General features: G+C 47.3%; 2 protein-coding genes across 2 annotated transcripts; one reads left to right on the top strand and one right to left on the bottom strand.

Annotated features, from left to right (window-relative positions):
• Positions 1-9,383: 9,383 nt before the first annotated feature.
• Positions 9,384-11,141, top strand: LOC140411460 (uncharacterized). The gene is made up of 2 exons (XM_072500560.1): positions 9,384-9,431; positions 10,500-11,141. Exons 1-2 carry the CDS (start codon positions 9,384-9,386, stop codon positions 11,139-11,141), a joined length of 690 nt encoding a protein of 229 aa, XP_072356661.1.
• Positions 11,142-17,365: 6,224 nt separating this feature from the next.
• LOC140411691 (zona pellucida sperm-binding protein 3-like) lies at positions 17,366-20,048 on the bottom strand. The gene is made up of 9 exons (XM_072500710.1): positions 19,807-20,048; positions 18,845-18,960; positions 18,660-18,763; positions 18,391-18,568; positions 18,176-18,302; positions 18,013-18,101; positions 17,814-17,930; positions 17,609-17,737; positions 17,366-17,530 (listed from the first exon to the last, which is right to left on the bottom strand). Exons 1-7 carry the CDS (start codon positions 19,990-19,992, stop codon positions 17,819-17,821), a joined length of 912 nt encoding a protein of 303 aa, XP_072356811.1. The 5' UTR covers positions 19,993-20,048; the 3' UTR covers positions 17,366-17,530; positions 17,609-17,737; positions 17,814-17,818.
• Between the last annotated feature and the right edge of the window lie 2,566 nt (positions 20,049-22,614).

Genomic DNA, 22,614 nt, shown 5'->3' with positions numbered 1-22,614 from the left:
AAAAATGGCCCATAACAGTTGATAATGATTTCATACAGAATTGTTTAATGCAAGACATAGATTTTTTCAAAATAAAAAAACAGATGATGCATGTATCGAATCAAGCAGGGTTTCCAAGAGCAAAACAGAAGTTTCCCAAACAAATATTTTGAAAAAAGATTGAAAAATGGCCAGACTGTGATGAGATCCTGCAAAGAATTTATACCACAAGTTGTTAAAGCTGGAATATGGTATTTTAACAGTCGTTTGGGAAGAAGTGTTGGAGCATTTCAACAAAACAAGTAAGAATCTCCAAACGCCTGGTTTTGATGTATTTGAAGGTTATCTTCTGCTATCATCTTTACTTTCGTTTGTTAAAGAACTCAGAGAAAATTCAGCCGATCGGATTGCACACTATGAATCAGAAGCAAAAGGTTTGTGTGAAGATATCACCTCAAGTTATTCTGTTGTTTCCAAACGCATTGTTACAAGGACATTTTCAGATGGAACAAGTGGCATTGCTTCTTTGAGAGGAGCTGACAAATTTAGGATAGAAGTTCTATATCAACTCTATGACTGCTAGATAATCCAGTTACGCAAGAGGATTGACCCATATGAGCAGATTGCGAAAAGGTTCAAGTTCCTCTCAGAATTGGTGAACAATTCTGAAATTGGTGAGGACAATTATAAGACATTAAACTTATAATATTGTGTTACAAAGATGATATTGACTACAAATTAGTAAACGAGTGTTATCAGTTCAAAGAATATTTGCAGCTTATAAAGATAAAATTTTGGTCTACCATGGCTGAAGAGCGCTTAAATTCTTTATGCATATTGTCTCCAAAAAATGACATTGCAAGGAAGCTCTCATATGACAAAACTGTACGTGAATACGTTGTTAGAAAACACAGAAAAAAGAGTATTTTGTAAAATGTGCTTCATGTCGTATGTATTCTCATAGGTGTCTAAAATAAAAGATTATATTGACTGTGGTCTTTTCTGTTTTATTTCATCATTCTATGATGCATCATGCATGTATATAACATTTCCCTCATTTTCATCCCCCCATAACTCGAAAACTATAAGGCATAGGAAATCTTTATTCACACCAGTGACGTTGAAATGGGAGATAATCCAATACAGCAATTTGAATCAAAATCTGAGATGTAGTGGTTACATTTAAAAAAAATTTGTGGTGATCTTTCATGAAACAACCCCATTGAAGAAGATAACAGTGGTTACCCAGACCTCGTTGATGGTTGCGAAGTGGCCTCCATAACAGTTCATGCTTCAGGGCCCCAAAAATGCAGGTCCGCCACTGGCTGTGATGAACAGTGCTAACCACTGTGTTACCGTGCCGCCCAAGACAAGACAATAGCTTACAATTACCCCTTACACAATGCTAATTAATATAGTGACACAATAACCCTACACTGCTATCTTTATTTCCACTCAAACAACAAAACCATCTCAGGTCACAATCCATTTTTAAATACAGTTAGCACTCAGGAATACTTGCTATCTAGAGATGTCTAGACACTCCACTTTGTGAAAGAGAGATCTTTTGAGACTGTTTGAAAGAAAGACACCTGGCACCCTGTCAGAGTAATGCAGAATCTCTGACTGTATTTCTTCAGAAACATTCTCGGCTCAACTTCCAGCCAAAAGCTAACACTGAAAACCTTAACAGCTGACTGCTTCAACTCCTGGCTCCCATTAACTACATCTTCTCACTAAGCTGAACACAATGTCTCTAATTATCTACGCTCCAGGGAACCCTCTGAACATAAAATAACAGTCCATTAACCCAAACGTTTACGATTCTTTAATTGCACCTCTGGCTCCAAAAGCCCCAGCTGACTTTCAAATGAGGATTCTGAAAAACATAACTGCAGCAGTCACACACTATCCCAGGCGTTTAACCCTGACTGCAACAAACACATTTAATATATCTGAAATTCCTACATTCTACACACTCCACACAACTGAGGTCCCCTATGTTCCTAAGTAGGGACAAAATATGTGTTAGCTAACTTTACTGATGGCACAAAGATAGGTATCATCCTGGTAAACTTACCAATGTCTTCATATCCTTCCAAAAATGTGGTGACCAGAATTTCTTACAATACTCCTGAGGCCTAAACGGTGAATTGTGAAAGTTTAGCATGATTACCTTGTTTTTGGACTCAATGCCCCTGTTTACAAAGTTAAGTATGTTTTCTGAGTCTTGTTAGGCTGGGATTTCTTAGAGCAGAGAAGGCTGAGAGGGGACTTGGTTGAGGTGTACACAATTATGGAGGACAGAAGGTAGATAGGAACAAACCTTTTCCCTTAGTAGAGTCAAACCAGGGCATAGATTTAAGGCTTTTGGAGGGGATTTGAGGAAAAATCTTTTCATCCCGAGGATGTTGGGAATCTGGATCTCACTGACTGAAAGGGTGATAGAGGCGAGAACACTCAACATTTAAGAAGCATTTAGATGAGCACTTGAAACACCAGCGTACAAGGCTAAGGACCAAGGACTGGAAGATGGGATTAGAATAGATTGGTGCTTGAATGTGCTTGAGGGCCAGCACAGTCACGAAGGGTTGAAGGGCCTCTTTCTGTGTTGTTAAACTCTATGACTCAATGAATAAGAGTGTCAGTGACCTTCCTTACAAACAAGTGATGACAAATTGTGAGATGCTACAAATATCTCCATCTCCAATCTGGAAGGAGCTGACACGGGTTCATGGCCACAGTCACCTTCACAACTTCTGGCCCTGCTTTGCGGCTGCAGTTGCGGTTCATGGAGGTGGCAGATTTCAGTCAGGACATTCTCAATGAAATGCAGATGTCATGCTCACTGTTTCTGAGGTTTAGGTAGGAGAATGCTCCTTGAACATCTGGAATGGAAATTTCACCCATCCCTGGTGAGAATCGTCCTCCCCCCGTCAGAGCAAACCATTCTCGGCACAAGAAAGCCTTCTTATGTTCCTAAGTAGGGACAAAATGAATGTTAGCTAACTTTACTGATGACACCAAGATAGGTAGGAAAGTAAGTTGTCAAGATGAGGTAGAGAGTTTGTAAAGGGATATAGGCAGGTTGGATGTGTGGGTAAAACAATTGGCAGATGGAGCGACAGCACTTGTGGGAGGAAACCGGAGCACCCGGAGGAAACCCACACAGACACTGGGAGAACATGCAGACCCCACACAGACAGTGACCCAAGCCGGGAATCGAACCCGGAACCCTGGTGCTCTGAACCAGAAGTGCTAACCACTGTGCTATCGTACCACCCAGCCATTTCCAGCAGTTTCATCAATGACCTTCCTTCCATCATAAGGTCAGAAGTGGAGATGTGTGTTGGTGATTTCACAATGTTCAACACCATTTGTGACTCCTCAGATAATGAAGCAGTCCATGTCCAAATGCAACAAGACCTGGAAAATATCCAGGTGTGGGCTGAAAAGTGGCAACATTCATGCCACACAAGTGATAGGCAGTGACCATCCCCAATAAGAGAGATTCTAACCACTGCCCCATGACATTCAATGGCACCACCATCTACAAGGCACAAGTCAAGAATGTGATGGAATACTTTCCCCTTACCTGGATGAGTGCAGCTCCAACGACACTCAAGAAGTTTACACCATCCAGGACAAAGCAGCCTGCATGATTGGCACCCCTTCCACAAATATTCACTCCTTCCACCACCGATGCACCGTATCAGTCGTATGTACCATCTACAAGATGAACTGCAGGAACTCACGCAAGGCCACTACCATCTAAAAGGACAAGGGCAGCAGTCACCTGGTAACATCACCATCTGGAAGTTCCCCCTCCAGGTCACTGACCTTTCTGACTTGGAAAGATATCGTCGTTCCTTCACTGTGACTGGGTCAAAATCCTGGAACTCCCTCCCTAATAGCACAGTGGGTGTACCTACTCCTTATGGGCTGCAGCAGTTCAAGAAGACAGCTCACCACTACCCTTTCAAGGACAATTAGGGATGGCAATAATTGCTGGCCAGCGATGCCCACATCCTGTGAATTAATTATTTTAAAATTGGTTATTTTGGTTCCCCCACAGGGATTGTAACAATGGACAACCAGGAGTTCCCTGCGTACCAGTGTTGTTTGTGAAAGCATTGATGGAAACTCGGACTGAAACTGCAAATTAATGAATTAATCTCTACTTCTGTGGGGTGGCCTTTACTGTACATGTATGAACTTTTCACTTTCCTACATTTCCCAGCCAGTGTTTAGTGCTGTTTGATCATGGCTACTGGTGAATATGCTGGGCTCATATTACTTGGGCAAAGATGTCCCTGTAGATGATGCCAGAATGAAGCTGACTTTGTGATAAGTGATATCGACGTGCAACATTATTTCTGTGTTCAATTCCCATTCTGGCTCTGTTCTCAGCCTCCTGTGCTCTCCCAATGAAGCCCCAAAGAAAGCTGAGAATCGCGCCCCATGAGCACGAACCATCTGGACTCAATAAGGAGTTAACATTTCGAGATCGGAATTATTGCTCCTACTTTTTTGGACAGCAGGAGCTGGTAATAATAGTGCTGTTGCAATTTACAGCTCCTCGAGACCCATCTTTTGTTTCTTATCCAATTCCGGTCCCCTTTCAACTTGCACCATTGACCCTTTCATCATTTTACTCACTTCTGCCTTCTAACCTATCAGAGACTTTTGTTCTGTTCTCCCCTCCTCTCCCCAACCACCTTAAAACTTGTTATATTCCTAATGTCTTCCAATTGCCAACTGTAGCGCAACAATTACTCACTCAAGTCGAGAAGTAATGAAGTCAATCGAGGCTTTATTAAGCAAGACTTGTTCCCCAGCAGCTCAGTTACAGAATGCGGCTGCTGGGAGAACTTGAGCTCTTATACTCCACCTTCAGGGCGGAGCCAGAAGACGGCAGATCCAACCAGGACCCGGGACCTGTCAGCCAATAGCCTCTCGTCTTCACAGGTACCGTATTACCCCTAATACATACCACCACATTCACCCCTTGTTAAAAAAGTACCCGGCGGGGTGGTGGTTCGCATGGTGGTAGGGGTTTACAAGGCTGGTCCTGGAACAAATTTCAAGCAGTGGCTATGCATTTAGCCCAACAGTTAACTATGTACAAGTTCTGTCAGAATCATTATGTACAGGTTTTGTCAGAGTTATTTACAAGTTTTTCTGGTGTCACGCGGATTCCACGAGTCGAGCGGGTGCCCTGGTCGTCCTTGTTGATCGCTTCAGCCCCGGTGGTGGTGCAGGTGCTGGCTCGGGCACTGTCGTCTCTGGGAGCGTTGCGCTTTTCTTTCCTGTTTCTTTACTCCTGGGCGGGCACAGGAGGAGGACCGATCCACCCGGGAAGGGGGCGGTCATGGGGTGCGCTGGTGGCAGGGAGGGGGTGATCGGTGTTGGGCGTGTGGCATGTTTCCGGCGGACGCCTGGTCCCGCAGTGAGACCGTGTCCTGTCGGCCCTTGGGGTATGCCACGTAGGCATACTGAGGGTTTGTGTGGAGAAGGTGAACCCTCTCGACCAACGGGTCCGATTTGTGCGCCCGCACATCCTTTCAGAGCAGGATGGGTCCTGGGGCTGCCAGCCAGGTCGGCAGCGACGTTCCGGAGGAGGACTTCCTAGGGAAGACAATGAGGTGCTTGTGGGGCGTTTGGTTAGTGGTGGTACACAACAGCAACCGGATGGAGTGGAGGGCATCCGGGAGGACTTCCTGCCACCGGGAAACTGGGAGATTTCTGGACCGTTGGGCCAGTAGGACGGTCTTCCAGACCGTATCGTTCTCCCTCTCTACCTGACCGTTCCCCCGGAGGTTGTAGCTGGTCATCCTGCTCGAGGCAATGCCCCGGCTGAGTTAGAACTGACGCAGCTCATCGCTCATGAAGGAGGACCCCCTGTCGCAATTGATGTACGCGGGGAAACCGAACAGTGTAAAGATGGTGCCGAGGGCTTTAATGACTGTGGCCACGGTCATGTCGGGGCAGGGGATGGCGAAGGGGAAACAGGGGTACTCGCCCACCACGTTCAGGAAGTATGCGTTGCGGTCGGTGGAGGGGAGGGGGCCTTTGAAATCCAAACTGAGGCGTTCAAAGGGACGGGAAGCCTTTATCAGGTGCGCTCTATCTGGCCTGAAAAAGTGCGGTTTGCACTCTGCGCAGATTTGGCAGTTCCTGGTGACTGTACGGACCTCCTCCACAGAGTAGGGGAGGTTGCGGGACTTCAGAAAATGGTAGACTCGAGTGACCCCCGGGTGGCAGAGGTCCTCGTGGAGGGCTTGGAGGCGGTCTACTTGTGTGTTGGCACATGTGCCGCGGGATAGGGCATCGGACGGCTCATTCAGCTTTCTGGGACGATACAAGATCTCATAGTTATAGGTGGAGAGCTCAATCCTCCACCTCAAGATCTTGTCATTCTTGATTTTGCCCCGCTGTGCATTATCGAACATAAAGGCTACCGACCGTTGGTCAGTGAGGAGAGTGAATCTCCTGCCGGCCAGGTAATGCCTCCAATGTCGCACAGATTCCACTATGGCTTGGGCTTCCTTTTCCACTGAGGAGTGGCGGATTTCTGAGGCGTGGAGGGTCCGGGAGAAAAAGGCCACGGGTCTGCCCGCTTGGTTGAGAGTGGCCGCCAGAGCTACATCGGATGCGTCGCTCTTGACCTGGAAGGGGAAGGACTCGTCGATTGCGCGCATCGTGGCCTTTGCGATATACGCTTTGATGCGGCTGAAGGCCTGGCGGGCCTCTGTCGACAGGGGGAAGGTAGTGGACTGGATTAACGGGCGGGCCTTGTCTGCGTACTGGGGAACCCACTGGGCGTAATACGAAAAGAAGCCCAGGCAGCGTTTCAGGGCTTTGGAGCAGTGGGGGAGGGGAAATTCCATAAGGGGGCGCATGCGTTCAGGGGTGGGGCCTATCACACCATTGCGCACTACGTATCCCAGGATGGCCAGACGGTTGGTGCTAAAAACGCATTTTTCCTCATTATAGGTGAGGTTCAGGGCGTTGGCGGTCTGGAGGAATTTGCAGAGGTTGGCGCCGTGGTCCTACTGGTCATGGCCGCAGATGGTTACGTTGTCGAGGTATGGGAACGTGGCCCGCAAACCGCGCTGGTCAACCATTCGGTCCATCTCCCGTTGGAAGACCGAGACTCCGTTCGTGATGCCAAATGGGACCCTTAAAAAATGGTAGAGCTGCCTGTCTGCCTCGAAGGCCGTGTTCTTGCGGTCACTCGGGCGGATGGGGAGCTGGTGGTATGCGGACTTGAGGTCCACGGTGGAAAAGACCTTGTACTGTGCAATCCGATTGACCATGTCGGAAATGCGGGGGAGAGGGTACGCATCTAGCTGCGTGTACCTATTGATGGTCTGACTATAGTCTACGACCATCCTCTGCTTCTCCCCGGTCTTCACAACTACCACCTGGGCTCTCCAGGGAGATTTGCTGGCCTGGATTATGCCTTCCTTCAGCAGCCGCTGGACCTCGGACCGGATAAACATCCGGTCCTGGGCGCTGTATCGTCTGCTCCTAGTGGCGACGGGCTTGCAATCCGGGGTGAGTTTCGCAAACAAGGAAGGTGGTTCAACCTTGAGGGTTGCGAGGCTGCAGATAGTGAGTGGGGGTATTGGGCCGCCGAATTGGACGTTAGGCTCTGGAGGTTACACTGGAAGTCTAACCCGAATAGAGTGGGAGCGCAGAGTTGGGGGAGGACGTAAAGCCTATAGTTTTTAAACTCCCTCCCATGCACCATTAGGTTCGCGATGCAGAACCCTTGGATCTCTGCTGAATGGGACCCCGTTGCCAGGAAAATCTTTTGGGTGCTCGGACGGATGGAAAGAAAACAGCGTCTTACCGTATCCGGGTGGATAAAACTTTCCGTGCTCCCAGAGTCGATCAAGCATGGCGTCTTGTGCCCGTTGATCAGCATCGTTGTTGTTGCCGTCTGGAGCGTCCGGGCCTGCGATTGGTCCAGGGTCACCGAAGCCAGTCGTGATTGGAGCATCGCGGCGTTTTCTTCAGACCCCGTTGAGCCGTCTATGCTGGGGTCCTTGACTATCAGCCTAGATGGCGGCGTCCATGGATCGCACGCGGTCGGGGGTGGACAAAATGGCCGCTCCCTTGAATCGCACGTGGCCGTGGGGTCACAAGATGGCAGCGCCGATCCTCCCCTCGTGGTGTCCGGGACCCAAAAATGCCAGCGCCCGCGGGCCGCATGTGGATCGTTGGGGGGGGGCTGAGTCTGCTGTCCCCGTTCTCCCCCGGGGATTGCGGCGACCCCCGGGACTGGCACACCGCTGCGTAATGCCCCTTTTTGCCGCAGCTTTTACAAGTCGCTGAGCGGGCCGGGCAGCGCTGCCAGGGGTGTTTCGCCTGCCGGCAGAAATAGCAGCGGGGCCCACCAGGATGGTCTGGTGCTCTAGCCGCGAGGGGGGGTGCCGGGGAGTCGGTCGCAACGGGGGTCCATGGAGCCCAAGGGGCTGCCGCGCGGTCGGGGCTGTAGGCACGGGCATTTTGTGAGGCCACGTCGAGGGAGGCCGCAAGGGCCCATGCCTCTGTGAGTCCGAACGAGTCTTTCTCCAACAGTCTTTGCCGAATTTGCGAGGAAGTCATACCTGCCACAAATGTACCTCTGATTAGTAGCTCGACCGCACTCACCGACGGGCAGTTGTAGTTCCTCCCCAAAATCAAGAGTGCGCTGCAGAATTCGTCGAGCGATTCTCCGGGGATTTGCCGTCTCGTCGCGAGTTGGTGGCGTGCGTAGACCTGGTTTATGGGCCGAATGTAGACTCCTTTCAGCATGGCGAGCGCTGTCGGGAAATCCTCCGCGTCTTCGATGAGCGAGTAGATCTCCGGGCTCACCCTGGAATGCAGGACCTGCGTTTTCTGATCTTCTGTGGTCCGTCCGGGGGCCGTTCGAAGGTAACCTTCGAAGCATGCTAGCCAGTGTTTAAACACGGCTGCCGAGTTTGCTGCATGGGGGCTGATTCGCAGACACTCCGGGGCGATCCAGAGCTCCATAGTCTTTTAAGCTTGCTTAATAAATTGTAGCGCAACAATTCTCACTCAAGTCGAGAAGTGATGAAGTCAATCGAGGCTTTATTAAGCAAGACTTGTTCCCCAGCAGCTCAGTTACAGAATGCGGCTGCTGGGAGAACTCGAGCTCTTATACTCCGCCTTCAGGGCGGAGACAGAAGGCGGAAGATCCAACCAGGACCCGGGACCTGTCAGCCAATAGCCTCTCGGCGTCACAGGTACCGTATTACCCCTAATACATACCACCACACCAACAAAAGGTTACCAACCTGAAACACTGACTACGGGAGCAATTATCCCGAAACATTTCTCAGTGTGGTCTCTGGTGGGAACCCAGGTCAATTCCTGCCGGGTGGTTTGGCGCAATGCAGATCGCAATCTACCTACACTTAGAATTTTGTTTGGAGATTGGGGTGAGCTGCTCCCTGATTGGGGGGCGCAGACCTAAAGATGCCGGCAGGTCCGGCTCCTCCGAGATCGGGGCACCATTCTTAAAGGAAGATCTGATCACAGGCTCAGCCCCCACCCAGTCCCAATGCCAGTAACAGCAGCCTCCCCCCCCCCCCCCCCCCCCCAGGTGAGCAAAAGCTCGCTATCAGGCTGGCCAAATGAACCACCCCAAAGCCCTGCCAGGTTAGAACTGCCAAGGTGCCAGGGCACTGCTCTGCCATGTTTCCGACCACCTGAGGGCTACAATGGTCTCTGAACCCACCCCCACCTGCCTGGTCATCACTTTTTAAAAAATTACTTTTTCTGAGTTATAAAGCGAGGGCTCAGAGTGTGGACAGGGGAGAACTCCTAATCCAGCTCCTTGCCTGCTCCAAAAAACAATTCAAATTTAAATTGAATCCAAGTCATGGTTCCCACAAGAGAGACAAACCAGATCTGAGCCAAAAGGCAGAGCAGATACTACACTTGATCTTGGCCAAAAGGCTTCTGATCTCCATCACTCTGGCTTCACACTGCGCCGGCGGGTAGGAGAATTCCAGGAGCCAGGAGAATCCGGCTTAAAACAGAACCTGCAGATTTAAATAAGGGTGTTGGGCACGAACCAGATCACGGCAGCTGGAGCAGTCAAGGAGCAACGGAAATTGTTCAACACCCGGTGCAAATCCCTTTTCGGGGCTCTCCCAGGATTTTCCCGACTTCGCAGAATTTGCACTGGGCGCAATGCGGCTGGAGAATTGCCCGCTGTTTCTCTACCGGTGCTGCTTAATATTTCCAGAAATTTCTGTTCATGTTGTATATTTAATAACTGAACTTGTTCATCATCACTGATTTAACTAAATACAAATAACAGACTGATGCTTGAGCAAGATTTCTTTACATGTGCCAGGCACAGGTTGCTGTAAGCACATTGAATCTTGTGGAAGTTATAATTTGCCTTCTGTAATCTTTTCACAACATGGTCATGCAGAAACTTAAACAGCATTTTGTCTCCAGCACAAGTATGTTTAATACTGTATGTTTATGTTTTTCAGAGCGATGCCTGTTTAGTGCCTGTTGATGACCCAAAGGCCACCAGTGCCACAGAGGAAATAAACACTGTGACTAGTTCTATTACGGTGCAGGAGTACTTTGCCAACAGGATGGTTCAACTGAAAAAAATAAAAACAGGGCATGAGATCGATCGAAGCAGTGCTGTTCAGGAACTCAAAGGAGATGATTTGAATTCATTCGAAGAAGTAAAAATGAAATCCAAAAAGAAGAAGAAACGCTGCAGAGGAGATGCTGATGGGATTTGTAACTTCAACCAACTGTCTCTACCCACAAAGCAAGTCGAGGGTGAAGGTGATGTAGAACTAAATAGTGGTCTGATAGAAGACAGCCCAGTTAAAGCAAATTACCAGACTAAAAGGAACTCCCGAGAAAGCAGAGAGAAATATTCGGTGTCACCCAACCAGAATATTTGTCCTTTAGGAGAAGTTGAATCGGAAGAGGTTCAGGTTGAACAGTACCCCGCAGTAAATGAGTCATCGGAGAAGCAAAATGAGCAGGATTGGGAAGAGAATAAGAAGAAACGAAAGAAGACTAAGAAGAAAGTAACAGCAATGGGTGAAGATGAGGTTTCTCAATCCTGTCATTCAACAGAAAGGAGGAGGAAACAGAAAGAAAAGAAATAGAAGATTTGGGATATGCCAAAATTGTTGGCCCATTTTTAATTGAAAACTATCCAAATGACTTATTTTATTACTAATTGCAGAGTACTTAAATTGTTCCTCTACATAAAGGGCGTCTTACAGCGACTGTGGAATTAAATTTAAGCAGTAAGCTTTGTAATGGAGGATGGAATACTTGAAGTAAGGAAAGCGATTAAAAGCATGTTTAAACAATTTTTTCATAAATGCACAAAATAAAATGAGTATGTTTATTTGTGGGTATTGACAATAGAGGTCGCGACCGACTCGGTGACGCGACATGGTCATTAAATCTGGGAAGAGGCCCCTCGCTAGATTTGCGACGCTCGGAACGCCTCGCGAGATCTCGTGACACGTCACAATCTGGATCTCGCCCTCACTGGGCGACACCCGGATATACATCTCAAATGATCCATTCGGCTTATTTAAATATGTCGACTCCTGAGGTCCAGGGGTCCACAGAAGCGGGGGCCAGGCGTAACGGCACCTCGCTGGATGGGGGTGGGGGGGGGGGGGTGCCCAGGTGGAGCTGGCAGCGATACTGCCAGGCAAGTAGTGCCAAGGTGCCTAGGGCTAATGCTTTATTTTTGCTAAGATCGCGCTCTAAATACCATTGTGGAACTCACTGAAAAAAACAACAAGAAATACTCTGCCAAACTCACCCAAAATAACACTTAGAAATTTTTATTTTATTGAAATGTTTTTATTCAGATTTTTCATTTTACACAATACAAAATAAACACGTCTGTGTAGACCAGATACAATTTACAAAAGCCAGACATTGGAGGTAACGCCCAAGTCCCTACCCCCTCCACCAATCACCAACTCCCCTATCCCTTTTATTTTACTTTATTCAATATTTACATCTGTACATTGTACAACAGGTGAGCGAGACAGTTCAATGTATAGTTTTGTTACTGTTGGCCATATTATGGGCAGCACAGTGGTTAGCACTGCTTCTTCACAGCGCCAGGGACCTGGGTTCGATTCCCAGATTGAGTCACTGTCGATGCAGAGTCTGCACGTTCTCCCCGTGTCTGTGTGAGTTTCTTCCGGGTGCTCGGTTTCCTCCCACAAGTCCCGAAAGACGTGCTTGTTAGGTGAATTAGACATCCTGAATTCTCCCTCAGTGTAGCGAACTGGCCCGCGGAGTGTGGTGACAAGAGGATTTTCACAGTAATTTCATTGCAGTGTTAATGTAAGCCTACTTGTGACACTAATAAAGATTATTTATTATTATCTTCGGTCTCTTGCCGTGTCCCCTCCTGATTTTTCCCTGGGTACCTCCCTGGCTGCTCCCCTTCCTCCCACATGTGGGTGTGCTTGGCTGGGCCTCCCTGGCACCATTCACACTGGTCTTCCACCTCCGGGAAGAACCTGTTCATGTGAGTTCTGGTTAGGTGCGCTCTGTGCACCACTTTGTGCTGCATGAGACTTAGCCTTGCGCAGGAGGTAGTGGAGTTCATCCTACTCAGTGCTTCGCGCCAGAGTCCCCACCCTATGTTTGTCCCTAGTTCTGTCTTGCTCCATGTAAGGGTGTCCTCACCTTCCTAACAATTGTCCCTAAATGTCCCCACAGTTCCCCTTCTCAATACTGTCCACGTCTAGCAGTTCTCCAGCAATGTGTCTCTCAGGGCCCGAGGGTACCTCACCACCTCCTTGCAGTAAAAGTTTGTGACTTGCAAGCATTGGAGCTCCTGTCAATTTGGTAGCTCCAGTTTTCCCGTTGGCTGGTCCAGGGTTATGAGTCTGTCCCCCATGTAAAAGTCCCTAATCGCTAGTGTCCTCCCGGCCTGTTTCCACTTCTTAACATTGGCGTCAAGCATGGCTGGTGGGAATTCACGGTTACCGCATATATGGACCAAGGTGGACATCTCTGTTAAGCCGATGTGCTGTTTCATCTCGTTCCAGGTTTTAACGTAGCTACCACCACTGGGCTGGATGTGTACTTTGCCAGGGTGGTTGGGAACACTGTCATGGCTAGGGCTCGGAGGGTTGTTCCTGTACAGGAGGACCCCTCCATTTTCACCCATTCCTTGCTCTGCTCCCTTACTCATCCCCTCGCTCTCTCGGCTGTGGCTTCCCAGTGGTAGTATTGCAGGTTCGGAAGGGCTAGGCCTCCCACATTTCTTATGCAGTGTATTTTTAGGGATTGTTGCCCACACAAACGCCATAATCATTTGGTCTATTCCTTGGGAAATGGCCTTGGGGATGAAGATCGGTATGGAAATTTCAGAGTTAAGTTCCTGACCAGTGAGGCTCCTAATTGAGAGTACTGTGTTACATTTATTCTTTTCTCTGACCCTCTCTGGTAGCTTAAATCTAGATTCTTTTTAAAAGTTTTGGTATTTGATAGATTTTCAGTCCCCTTCATAATGATAAAACTGGGACAGCAAACCCTATGGAGAAGCAGGGAATCATTCTGAACTTCCACATTTAACTCCGGATGTGCATATACTGGAAGTTGTGCTATCAGTCTTGCACTGTCGTGGTGCAAATACTGACATTTTTGCTGTTACAACTACAAATTCCAGGTCAATATAGAGAAATATATTTAAGGTAAGGCCATTGCTTTCAATAGGTCACGTACAGTTTACATTGCTTTGCCGGTCAATAATTTATACCAACTGCGATAGATGATTTAACCAATGCCAAAACCAGTGAAAGAGGTTTCTATTCTGGTGGGTTGCTCCTCTCAGACAATTTGATGATCAAATTCTCAGCCAAGTCAGGTATCGATCTAGCCCAGAGCGGGTTCATTCACATTCAATCCCTGGCATGTGCCCAGACAGCTGACATCATCTCAGAAGATTTATCCAAGAACTCAGGTGTACAGAATCCATGTCAAGGGCAGCACGGGAGCATAGTGGTTAGCACTGTTGCTTCACAACACCAGGGTCCTGGGTTCAATTCATGCCTTCGGTCACTATGTGCGCAGAGTCTCGAGGTCCTCCTCCCAGAGTCCAAAAATGTGCAGGTTAGGTGGATTGGCCATTGTAAATTTCCCTCCATATCCATAATGGTACGGTAGGGTTACAGGGATACGGTGGTGTGGGTTTAAGTAGGTTGCTCTTTCCAAAGGCTGGTGCAGCCACGAGGGGCTGAATGGCCTCTTTCTGCACTTTAAATTTTATAAAATTTAATCCTATCTGAACACCTTTCACTCCGATAATGTTTGCCCTCCAAGAGATTTAATTATATAAAATGAACTGCTACTTGAGAACAATATTTCCTCACTTTCACCTGGAGATTCCTGGGTTTTGTACTATTGCTTGTGTCTGAATATGAAGTTGACAATTCTATTTGCTAATGTATTGTTTTGTGGCATTGCTTACTAAACATGCAAATGGGGTTGCCATACCTGGAAATAGTTAGATCTATTGAGTCAACAATACAGATGCCAGTGAAAATTAAATATTTCAATTAAAATAATCAAATCCTATTGTGTAGAAAGAGGCCATTCTGCTCATCCTGGCTGTGCTGCGTTTTTGAAAGAGTTACCCACATTGTCCCTTTCAATTACCCCCTTGTAGGTACATGTGGGTACACAAATGTGAGGTAATGCATTTTGGAAGGTCTAATGCAGGTAGGGAATATACAGTGGTAGAACCCTCAAGAGTATAGAAAGTCAAAGAGATCTAGGAGTACAGGTCATTGAAAGGGGCAACACAGGTGGAGAAGGTAGTCAAGAAGGCATACGGCATGCTTGCCTTCATTGGCCGGGGCATTGAGTATAAGAATTGGCAAGTCATGTTGCAGCTGTATAGAACCTTAGTTAGGCCACACTTGGAGTATAGTGTTCAATTCTGGTCGCCACACTACCAGAAGGATGTGGAGGCTTTAGAGGGGGTGCAGAAGAGATTTACCAGAATGTTGCCTGGTATGGAGGGCATTAGCTATGAGGAGCGGTTGAATAAACTCGGTTTGTTCTCACTGGAACGAAGGAGGTTGAGGGGAGACCTGATAGAGGTCTACAAAATTATGAGGGGCATAGACAGAGTGAATAGTCAGAGGCTTTTCCCCAGGGCAGAGGGGACTATCCACTCTGTCTATGCCCCTCATAATTTTGTAGACCTCTATCAGGTCTCCCCTCAACCTCCTTCGTTCCAGTGAGAACAAACAGAGTTTATTCAACTGCTCCTCATAGCTAATACCCTCCATACCAGGCAACATTCTGGTAAATCTCTTCTGCACCCTCTCTAAAGCCTCCACATCCTTCTGGTAGTGTGGCGACCAGAATTGAACAGTATACTCCAAGTGTGGCCTAACTAAGGTTCTATACAGCTGCAACATGACTTGCCAATTCTTATACTCAATGCCCCGGCCAATGAAGGCAAGCATGCCGTATGCCTTCTTGACTACCTTCTCCACCTGTGTTGCCCCTTTCAATGACCTGTACTCCTAGATCTCTTTGACTTTCTATACTCTTGAGGGTTCTACCACTGTATATTCCCTACCTGCATTAGACCTTCCAAAATGCATTACCTCACATATATATATATAAATAAACGCAGAGGGTAGTGGGTGCCTGGAACTTGCTGCCGGAGGAGGTAGTGGAAGCAGGGACGATAGGGACATTTAAGGGGCATCTTAACAAATATATGAATAGGATGGGAATAGAAGGATACGGACCCAGGAAGTGTAGAAGATTGTAGTTTAGTCGGGCAGCATGGTCGGCACGGGCTTGGAGGGCCGAAGGGCCTGTTCCTGTGCTGTACATCTCTTTGTTCTTTGTTGTTCTTGAAGTACATATCCAGTTGCTCTTTGAACAGTACTGATTCCACCACACTTTCAGATTTTACTAACCACATGAAGAAATTTCTCACTTCCCCAAAAGTCCTTTTGCCAACTATTTTAACCTCAATTTTAAATACATGTACAGTGTCTCTGTTAAGCATCAAGCTGCCGCGTTCCTCAGACCAATCCCAGCATCTCCAGTCTCCTGTTATGTTGCTGGATCAGGCCCCAACAAATCTGGGTTATTTTAAATTAAAAAAATTATATATTTTTATTAAGGTATTTGCAAAATTTAAAAATATTTCCCCACCCGACCCAATGTTCCCTCCTCAACCATCTAACACTTGTCCGCGTGGCCCCCCGCCCTTCAGAATGCCACTTCTGCCGACATATAAATTTCCCCCTAGAAATTCGACGAATGGCTGCCACCTCCGATAGAACCCGAACATGAAGCCTCAGAGTCGTAGAATTTAAAGTGCAGAAGGAGGCCATTCTGCCCATTGAGTTTACACCAGTTTCTGAAAGAGAATCCTACCCAAGCCCACCCCACCCCTGTAAGCCAGCAATCCCACCGGATGTTTGGACACTAGAGCAATTTAGCATGACAAATCCACTTAACCCACACATCTGGGCTGTGGGAGGAAACTCCACACAGATAGGGAGAAACGTGGAGACTCCACAGACAGCAACCTGGGAATCAAACCTGGTCACAACAACTCCCTCTCTCGGCTCAATCCAAACTCATCTTGACCCCCGATGCCTCACCTCATGTTCCCTTAACCAGCAGGTTCAGTAGGAGGTCTAGTGCCCTGGTTCTTAATTCCCTGGAGGGGATTATTTCTGCAGACCCAGCCTACCAAATCCTTCAACACCTCAGATCAGCCTCAATCTTTAACACAGGAAGATTCAAACTCAGCCCCAGTCTTCATTCTGGCCAATCAGCATCAAGCCTGCTCAGAACAAGATGTCTCCTTTGATGTTGGAATGTTCGATTCCCAAATCCTGATGTGAGAGCTCAAAAGCAGAGTAATATTGGAGGGTCACTGTTCCATTATCCTCAATTAAAAACCGTGCAGTATTCAGATTCCATCTGTATCACTTGCCTGCAAACAGTTAGATATCCGAGACCGGAATGAAGTTCTCGAAAGTCAGACAATGTTCCTCCTCTTGGGAGAGAGAGAGAAGAGGAGAGAAAACACCCTGGAGAGAAGGAAACAGCCCCAGTAAAATGCCCCACCAGTCAGGCTCAGCTCCACAAGGAGGTCCCAGACCTACTCCCCTCCCCTCCCCCACACTTGGTGGCCAAACAGGGGTAGGGGGATTGAAACAAACAAAATTAACAGCACCATAAAAACTACTGTCTCAAGTTGAAGAACCATTCAAGGAGATATGGTTCTTGGAGCTTTTGAGTGCACAAACCCCAGCCATTATGTCCATGGACTCAGACTAACGAGATGCAGAGACCAATCAGCTCCCAGACAATAGGAATCACTGCTTTATTGATAATTAATTTGATGACTGGGTGAACAGAGTTTGATTGCGCTTCCTGTACAGGAACAAGGTGATCAATGAAGCAGAGATCAGAGAGACAGCCGTCACAGTCAGGGTCACGATCAGGACCACCTCAGACTCCACACCTACAAACCAATGAGAAGCTAATGGTTAGTGAAGGAATCACGGAGGGGAAAATGGAAACCAGCAGTCAGCCAACTCACCACCTGGGGACCTCTCCTGCATCCTTCCCTCATTCAGGGAGTCTGTTGCCAGGTTGATCACATCAGTATCCAGAATGATCAGGGGTCCAAGTGAGGCCTCAGCTTCCCACTTTAATCCAACTTCACTCTCTGCAATATCAAAAACACAGTCCAGTTAGAGAGGGGAAAGGGGAAATCTCCAACATCTAGAGGATCAATGTCCTACCAGCTTCAGCTACAAGATCTCTCCTTCCTCTGGATCCAAATCGCAGCTCCCTTGTGGCAGTTACCCACATGGCAACAGGCACAAATGTCAATGCTCGATTCCTCCAATGGGCTCCAGCTATGCAAAACAAATCAGTCAACCAACTGGGTTGTGCATCACTTCTCCACCAAAACCCACCCCTGAGAGCGAGAGCACTTACATATTCTGCATCTTCTGGAAAGTACAAGCTTTGTTCCTGGAATCTCTCCGATCCACTGGAGCTACTTTCAGGTGACAAGTGATGAAAATCTGAGGGAAACATCAACACGTCGTTATTTAATGTCACCCTCCCACAGAGACCCCAGTGATCAGTTTCCTCTTACCAAGGAACGGTCATCTCCAAAGAAACGGAATGCATCCAGGTCAAACCGGAGCCTGTCCATCTCCCGCTCACCACTTGGCAACACAAAGGTTGAAAAGGAGTCCTCAGCTTTGCTGTCCAGGAGGCAACTGAAGATAAGATCAAAAAAGGGACATTAAGTGAATCAAGTGAAGCCAGTGAGATGGGAGCAGCTGGAGAAAGCAGAGAGCTCCTTACCCATTATAGTCAATAATGCTGTATCTCAGGGTGGAGTCCTTGTCTGGGCTCAAAGTAGCTACACAGCGGTCAATGTAGAGCTTCAGGGGCATGTGGTTACTCATTGAAACAGAGGCCTCAATGTGAATGAGGTCACCCAGGTAGTAGACAGTGGAAGTGCGCTCGGTGAGCCAGTCACCTGAAGAACAAGAGGACAAGGGTTGGAGACAGTGGGTGTCACTTCCAGTGAGTGAAGACAGGAACTCACTCCCCATCCACCCATCACGTACCATTCATTAGGCGCAGGGAGAATGAAAGATGTCCTTCGCCAGACCTGGTGGAGCGGAAAGGGATCCAGGTGGGCCTGATGGGGTTACTGCTCACATTGCCCTTCCTGAAAAGACAGCAAAGTCATTTTAGAACAACAACTTCAGAGAATACCAACAGCTGTGAATCTTCAAATAAAGATTCTCACCTAAAGTAAAGACACTCAATGGGAACGACAGCTCCATTCGTTCTCACAATGACAGATCCATGATACTCTGGGCTGTGGGTCAGGTGGGTGGTGTAGATCAGGAAATCTCCAGACATCTGAAAGACACCAGGTTAAGGAATGAAGAACTGATCTGAATTGAGAAAGTTCTACACAGGGGCGAACAATGAACTCACCCCATCTATGCAGGTGGCTGGGAATGTTCAGTCACGGAGGATATTCAGGACAGATGGATTTATTTTTGGATATTAAGGGAATCATTTTGTGACACGGGAACACGGAGGCTGTGGGAAGTTCAGCCCTGATCGTAATGATCATAGACAGGCTGGAGAGGCTGTATGGCCTCATTATTGGTGCTCAGCAACCCCCAGCCATTTATACAAAGAGATCATTAGCACCAGACCAGGATCAATTAACATGAAATTGAGTCAATAAAAGGACCGCTTCAGTTAACATGAAAAGGAGTCACAAGTGGACAATAATATGGAGCCTGGAAATAGAACAGTTTTAATCCAGGGCCCCACTGATTCCAATGACTGGGAAAGTGGAACGTGTGGAATTCCTCTTGGGTCCAAACCATCCGAATTCCCATTTAATTCTGTTCATTAGCACCCAACCCAATTGGATTAAACTAGACGGAAACTAAACCCTCAGTGCAATTCATCTGAATGAGGAGGAACAAGGTGGGGTGGGGGAAATTGAGCAGAAAATCCAAGAGAGGAAAAGCTTGGAGGAACCAAAAAGAGGAGCTTTCAGACCAATGGGGTTGAAGAGACTCAGACCAGTGGAAGCAACGTACAATCCAGAATTAGAAAGCTAGTTTGGGGGTTTAAGATGCAGGCGGCCAGTATCGCCTCAATATCACTGACATCTCACCAATGGAATGAAGAGTGTACAACAATCTCCAGCCTACGTTTACAGCTGGAGTTGAGGTTTGACATTACCTGTAATTCGCTGCCACACTCATGGAGCCCATAGTCAAAGAGGACAGTGTGGTTCTGAGAGTAGATCCTGGTTGGCCGACAGCCTGCTGACCCCAGGGTCAGGTCAGCAGCTTTAATCAGGTGCCTGGTTCCAAATAAATCCAGCTGGACCCTGACCAGCAGCTTGTCCTCTGCACACTGCACCATCACAGTCTGCAGTGGAGACACACTGAAATGGGAACCAAAGGGAGGAGGAGGGAATCTCTGAGGCACAGAGGTAGCTTTGACTCTGCTCCATGGAAACCTCTGGCCTAGAAACTGTTGCCAAGTATCAGAGGAACAAACAGCTCCAACTAACACCAGCATTGGGCACAAAGCCCTCACTCCAAAATCCCCCATGATACCAAACAACTGAACCATCCTGTCCACCAGGGAGCAGCACCTTTTATACTCACAACCTGTACTCACCTGAACTCTTTTGAGGTCAATCAGCTAATTATACTAAAAAGAAACAAGCTCAGGGACAAATTAAAAGGGGCTGCTCCTGATCGGGGCACTGCCCAAATAATAATAATAAACTTTCTTATTGTCACAAGTAGGCTTACATGAACCTATTTAATGTAAGTTAATGAAGTCACTGTGAAAATCCCCTAGTTGCCACACTCCGGCTCCTGTTCGGGTACACGGAGGGATAATTTAGAATGTCCAGATTACCTACCAGCATGTCTTTCAGGACATGTGGGAGGAAACCGAAGCACCCGGAGGAAACCCACACAGACATGAAGCGAACTTGCAGACTCCGCACAGACAGTGACCCAAGCCGGGAATCAAACCTGGGATCGTGGCGCTGTGAAGCAACAGTACTAACCACTGGGCTACCGTGACACCCCGAAACAAGACAATAGCTTACAATTACACCTTAAACAATGCTAATTAATATAGTGACCGAGTAATCCTTAACTGCCAACTTTATTTCCACTCAAACAACAAAACTATCTCAGGTCACAATCCATTTATAAATACAGTTAGCACTCAGGAATACTTGCTATCTAGAGATGTCTAGACACTCCAGTTTGTGAAAGAAAGATCTTTTGAGACTGTTTGAAAGAAAGACACCTGGCACCCTGTCAGAGTAATGCAGAATCTCTGACTGTATTTCTTCAGAAACATTCTCGGCTCAACTTCCAGCCAAAAGCTAACACTGAAAACCTTAACAGCTGACTGCTTCAACTCCTGGCTCCCATTAACTACATTATCTCACTAAGCTGAACACAATGTCTCTAATTGTCTACGCTCCAGGGAACCCTCTGAATGTAAAATAACAGTCCATTAACGCAAACTTTTACGATGCTTTAATTGCACCGCTGGCTTCAAAAACCCCAGCTGACTTTCAAATGAGGATTCTTAAAAACATAACTGCAGCAGTCACACACTATCCCAGGCGTTTAACGCTTACTGCACAAAACATATAAATTATACCTGAAATTCCTACATTCTTCACACTCCACACAACTTATGTCCTCTATGTTCCTAAGTAGGGACAAAAGGTATGTTAGCTAACTTTACTGATGGCACCAAGATAGGTATCATCTTGGTAAACTTACCAATGTCTTCATATCCTTCCAAAAATGTGGTGACCAGAATTTCTTACAATACTCCTGAGGCCTAACCGGTGAATTGTGAAGGTTCAGCACGATTGCCTTGTTTTTGGACTCAATGCCCCTGTTTACAAAGTTAAGTATGTTTTCTGAGTCTTGTTAGACTGGGATTTCTGAGAGCTGAGAAGGCTGAGAGGGGACTTGGTTGAGGTGTACACAATTATGGAGGACAGAAGGTAGATCGTAAGAAACTTTTTCCCTTAGTAGAGTCCAACCAGGGGCATAGATTTAAGGATCAGGAGATTTGGAGGGGATTTGAGGAAAAACCTTTCATACAAAACAAGTGATGGCAAATTGTGAGATGTTACAAATATCTCCATCTCCAATCTGGAAGGAGCTGACACGGGTTCATGGCCACAGTCACCTTCACAGCCTCTGGCACTGCTCTGCGGCTGCAGTTGTGGCTGGTGCAGGTGGCAGATTTCAACGAGGAATCATAGAATCATAGAAGTTTACAGCATGGAAACAGGCCCTTCGGCCCATCCAGTCCATGCCGCCCAGTTTTTACCATTAAGCTAGTCCCAGTTGCCCGCACTTGGCCCATAACCCTCTATACCCATCTTACCCATGTAACTATCTAAATGTTTTTTAAAATACACAATTGTACCCGCCTCTACTACTACCTCTGGCAGCCCATTCCAGACACTCACTACCCTCTGAGTGAAGAAATTGCCCCTCTGGGCCCTTCTGAATCTCCCCCCTCTCACCTTAAACCTATGCCCTCTAGTTTTAGACTCCCCTACCTTTGGGAAAAGATGTTGACTATCTACCTTATCTATGCCCCTCATTATTTTATAGACCTCTATAAGATCACCCCTAAGCCTCCTACGCTCCAGGGAAAAAAGTCCCAGTCTATCCAGCCTCTCCTTATAACTCAAACCATCAAGTCCCGGCAACATCCTAGTAAATCTTTTCTGCACTCTTTCCAGTTTAATAATATCCTTCCTATAATAGGGTGACCAGAACTGCTTCTAGACTCAGTGGGCGAACCCTCGGATATATCCCCTCTAAGTACTGCCGTGATGTTCTCCCTAATCAAAAACGCCACTCCTCCTCCTCTCTTACCTCCTGTTCTATCCTTTCTATAGCATCTGTACCGCGGAACATTGAGCTGCCAGTCCTGCCCCTCCCTTAGCCATGTTTCAGTCATAGCTATAATATCCCAGTCCCA

The sequence above is a fragment of the Scyliorhinus torazame genome, chromosome 4 (assembly GCF_047496885.1).
Source record: "Scyliorhinus torazame isolate Kashiwa2021f chromosome 4, sScyTor2.1, whole genome shotgun sequence".
NCBI lineage: Eukaryota > Metazoa > Chordata > Chondrichthyes > Carcharhiniformes > Scyliorhinidae > Scyliorhinus > Scyliorhinus torazame.
The sequence above is the reverse complement of the archived record's forward strand: the minus strand, read 5'-3'. Positions and strand labels throughout refer to the sequence as shown.

Coding starts and splice junctions, on each gene's coding strand:
- LOC140411460 (XM_072500560.1), top strand. CDS start 9,384: ATGCAGATCGCAATCTACCTACACTTAGAATTTTGTTTGGAGATTGGG. Junction 9,432..10,499: donor AATTTTGTTTGGAGATTGGG/GTGAGCTGCTCC, acceptor TATGTTTTTCAG/AGCGATGCCTGTTTAGTGCC.
- LOC140411691 (XM_072500710.1), bottom strand. CDS start 19,992: ATGGTGCAGTGTGCAGAGGACAAGCTGCTGGTCAGGGTCCAGCTGGAT. Junction 18,961..19,806: donor AGTGTGGCAGCGAATTACAG/GTAATGTCAAAC, acceptor GGTGTCTTTCAG/ATGTCTGGAGATTTCCTGAT. Junction 18,303..18,390: donor AGCATTATTGACTATAATGG/GTAAGGAGCTCT, acceptor TCTTATCTTCAG/TTGCCTCCTGGACAGCAAAG.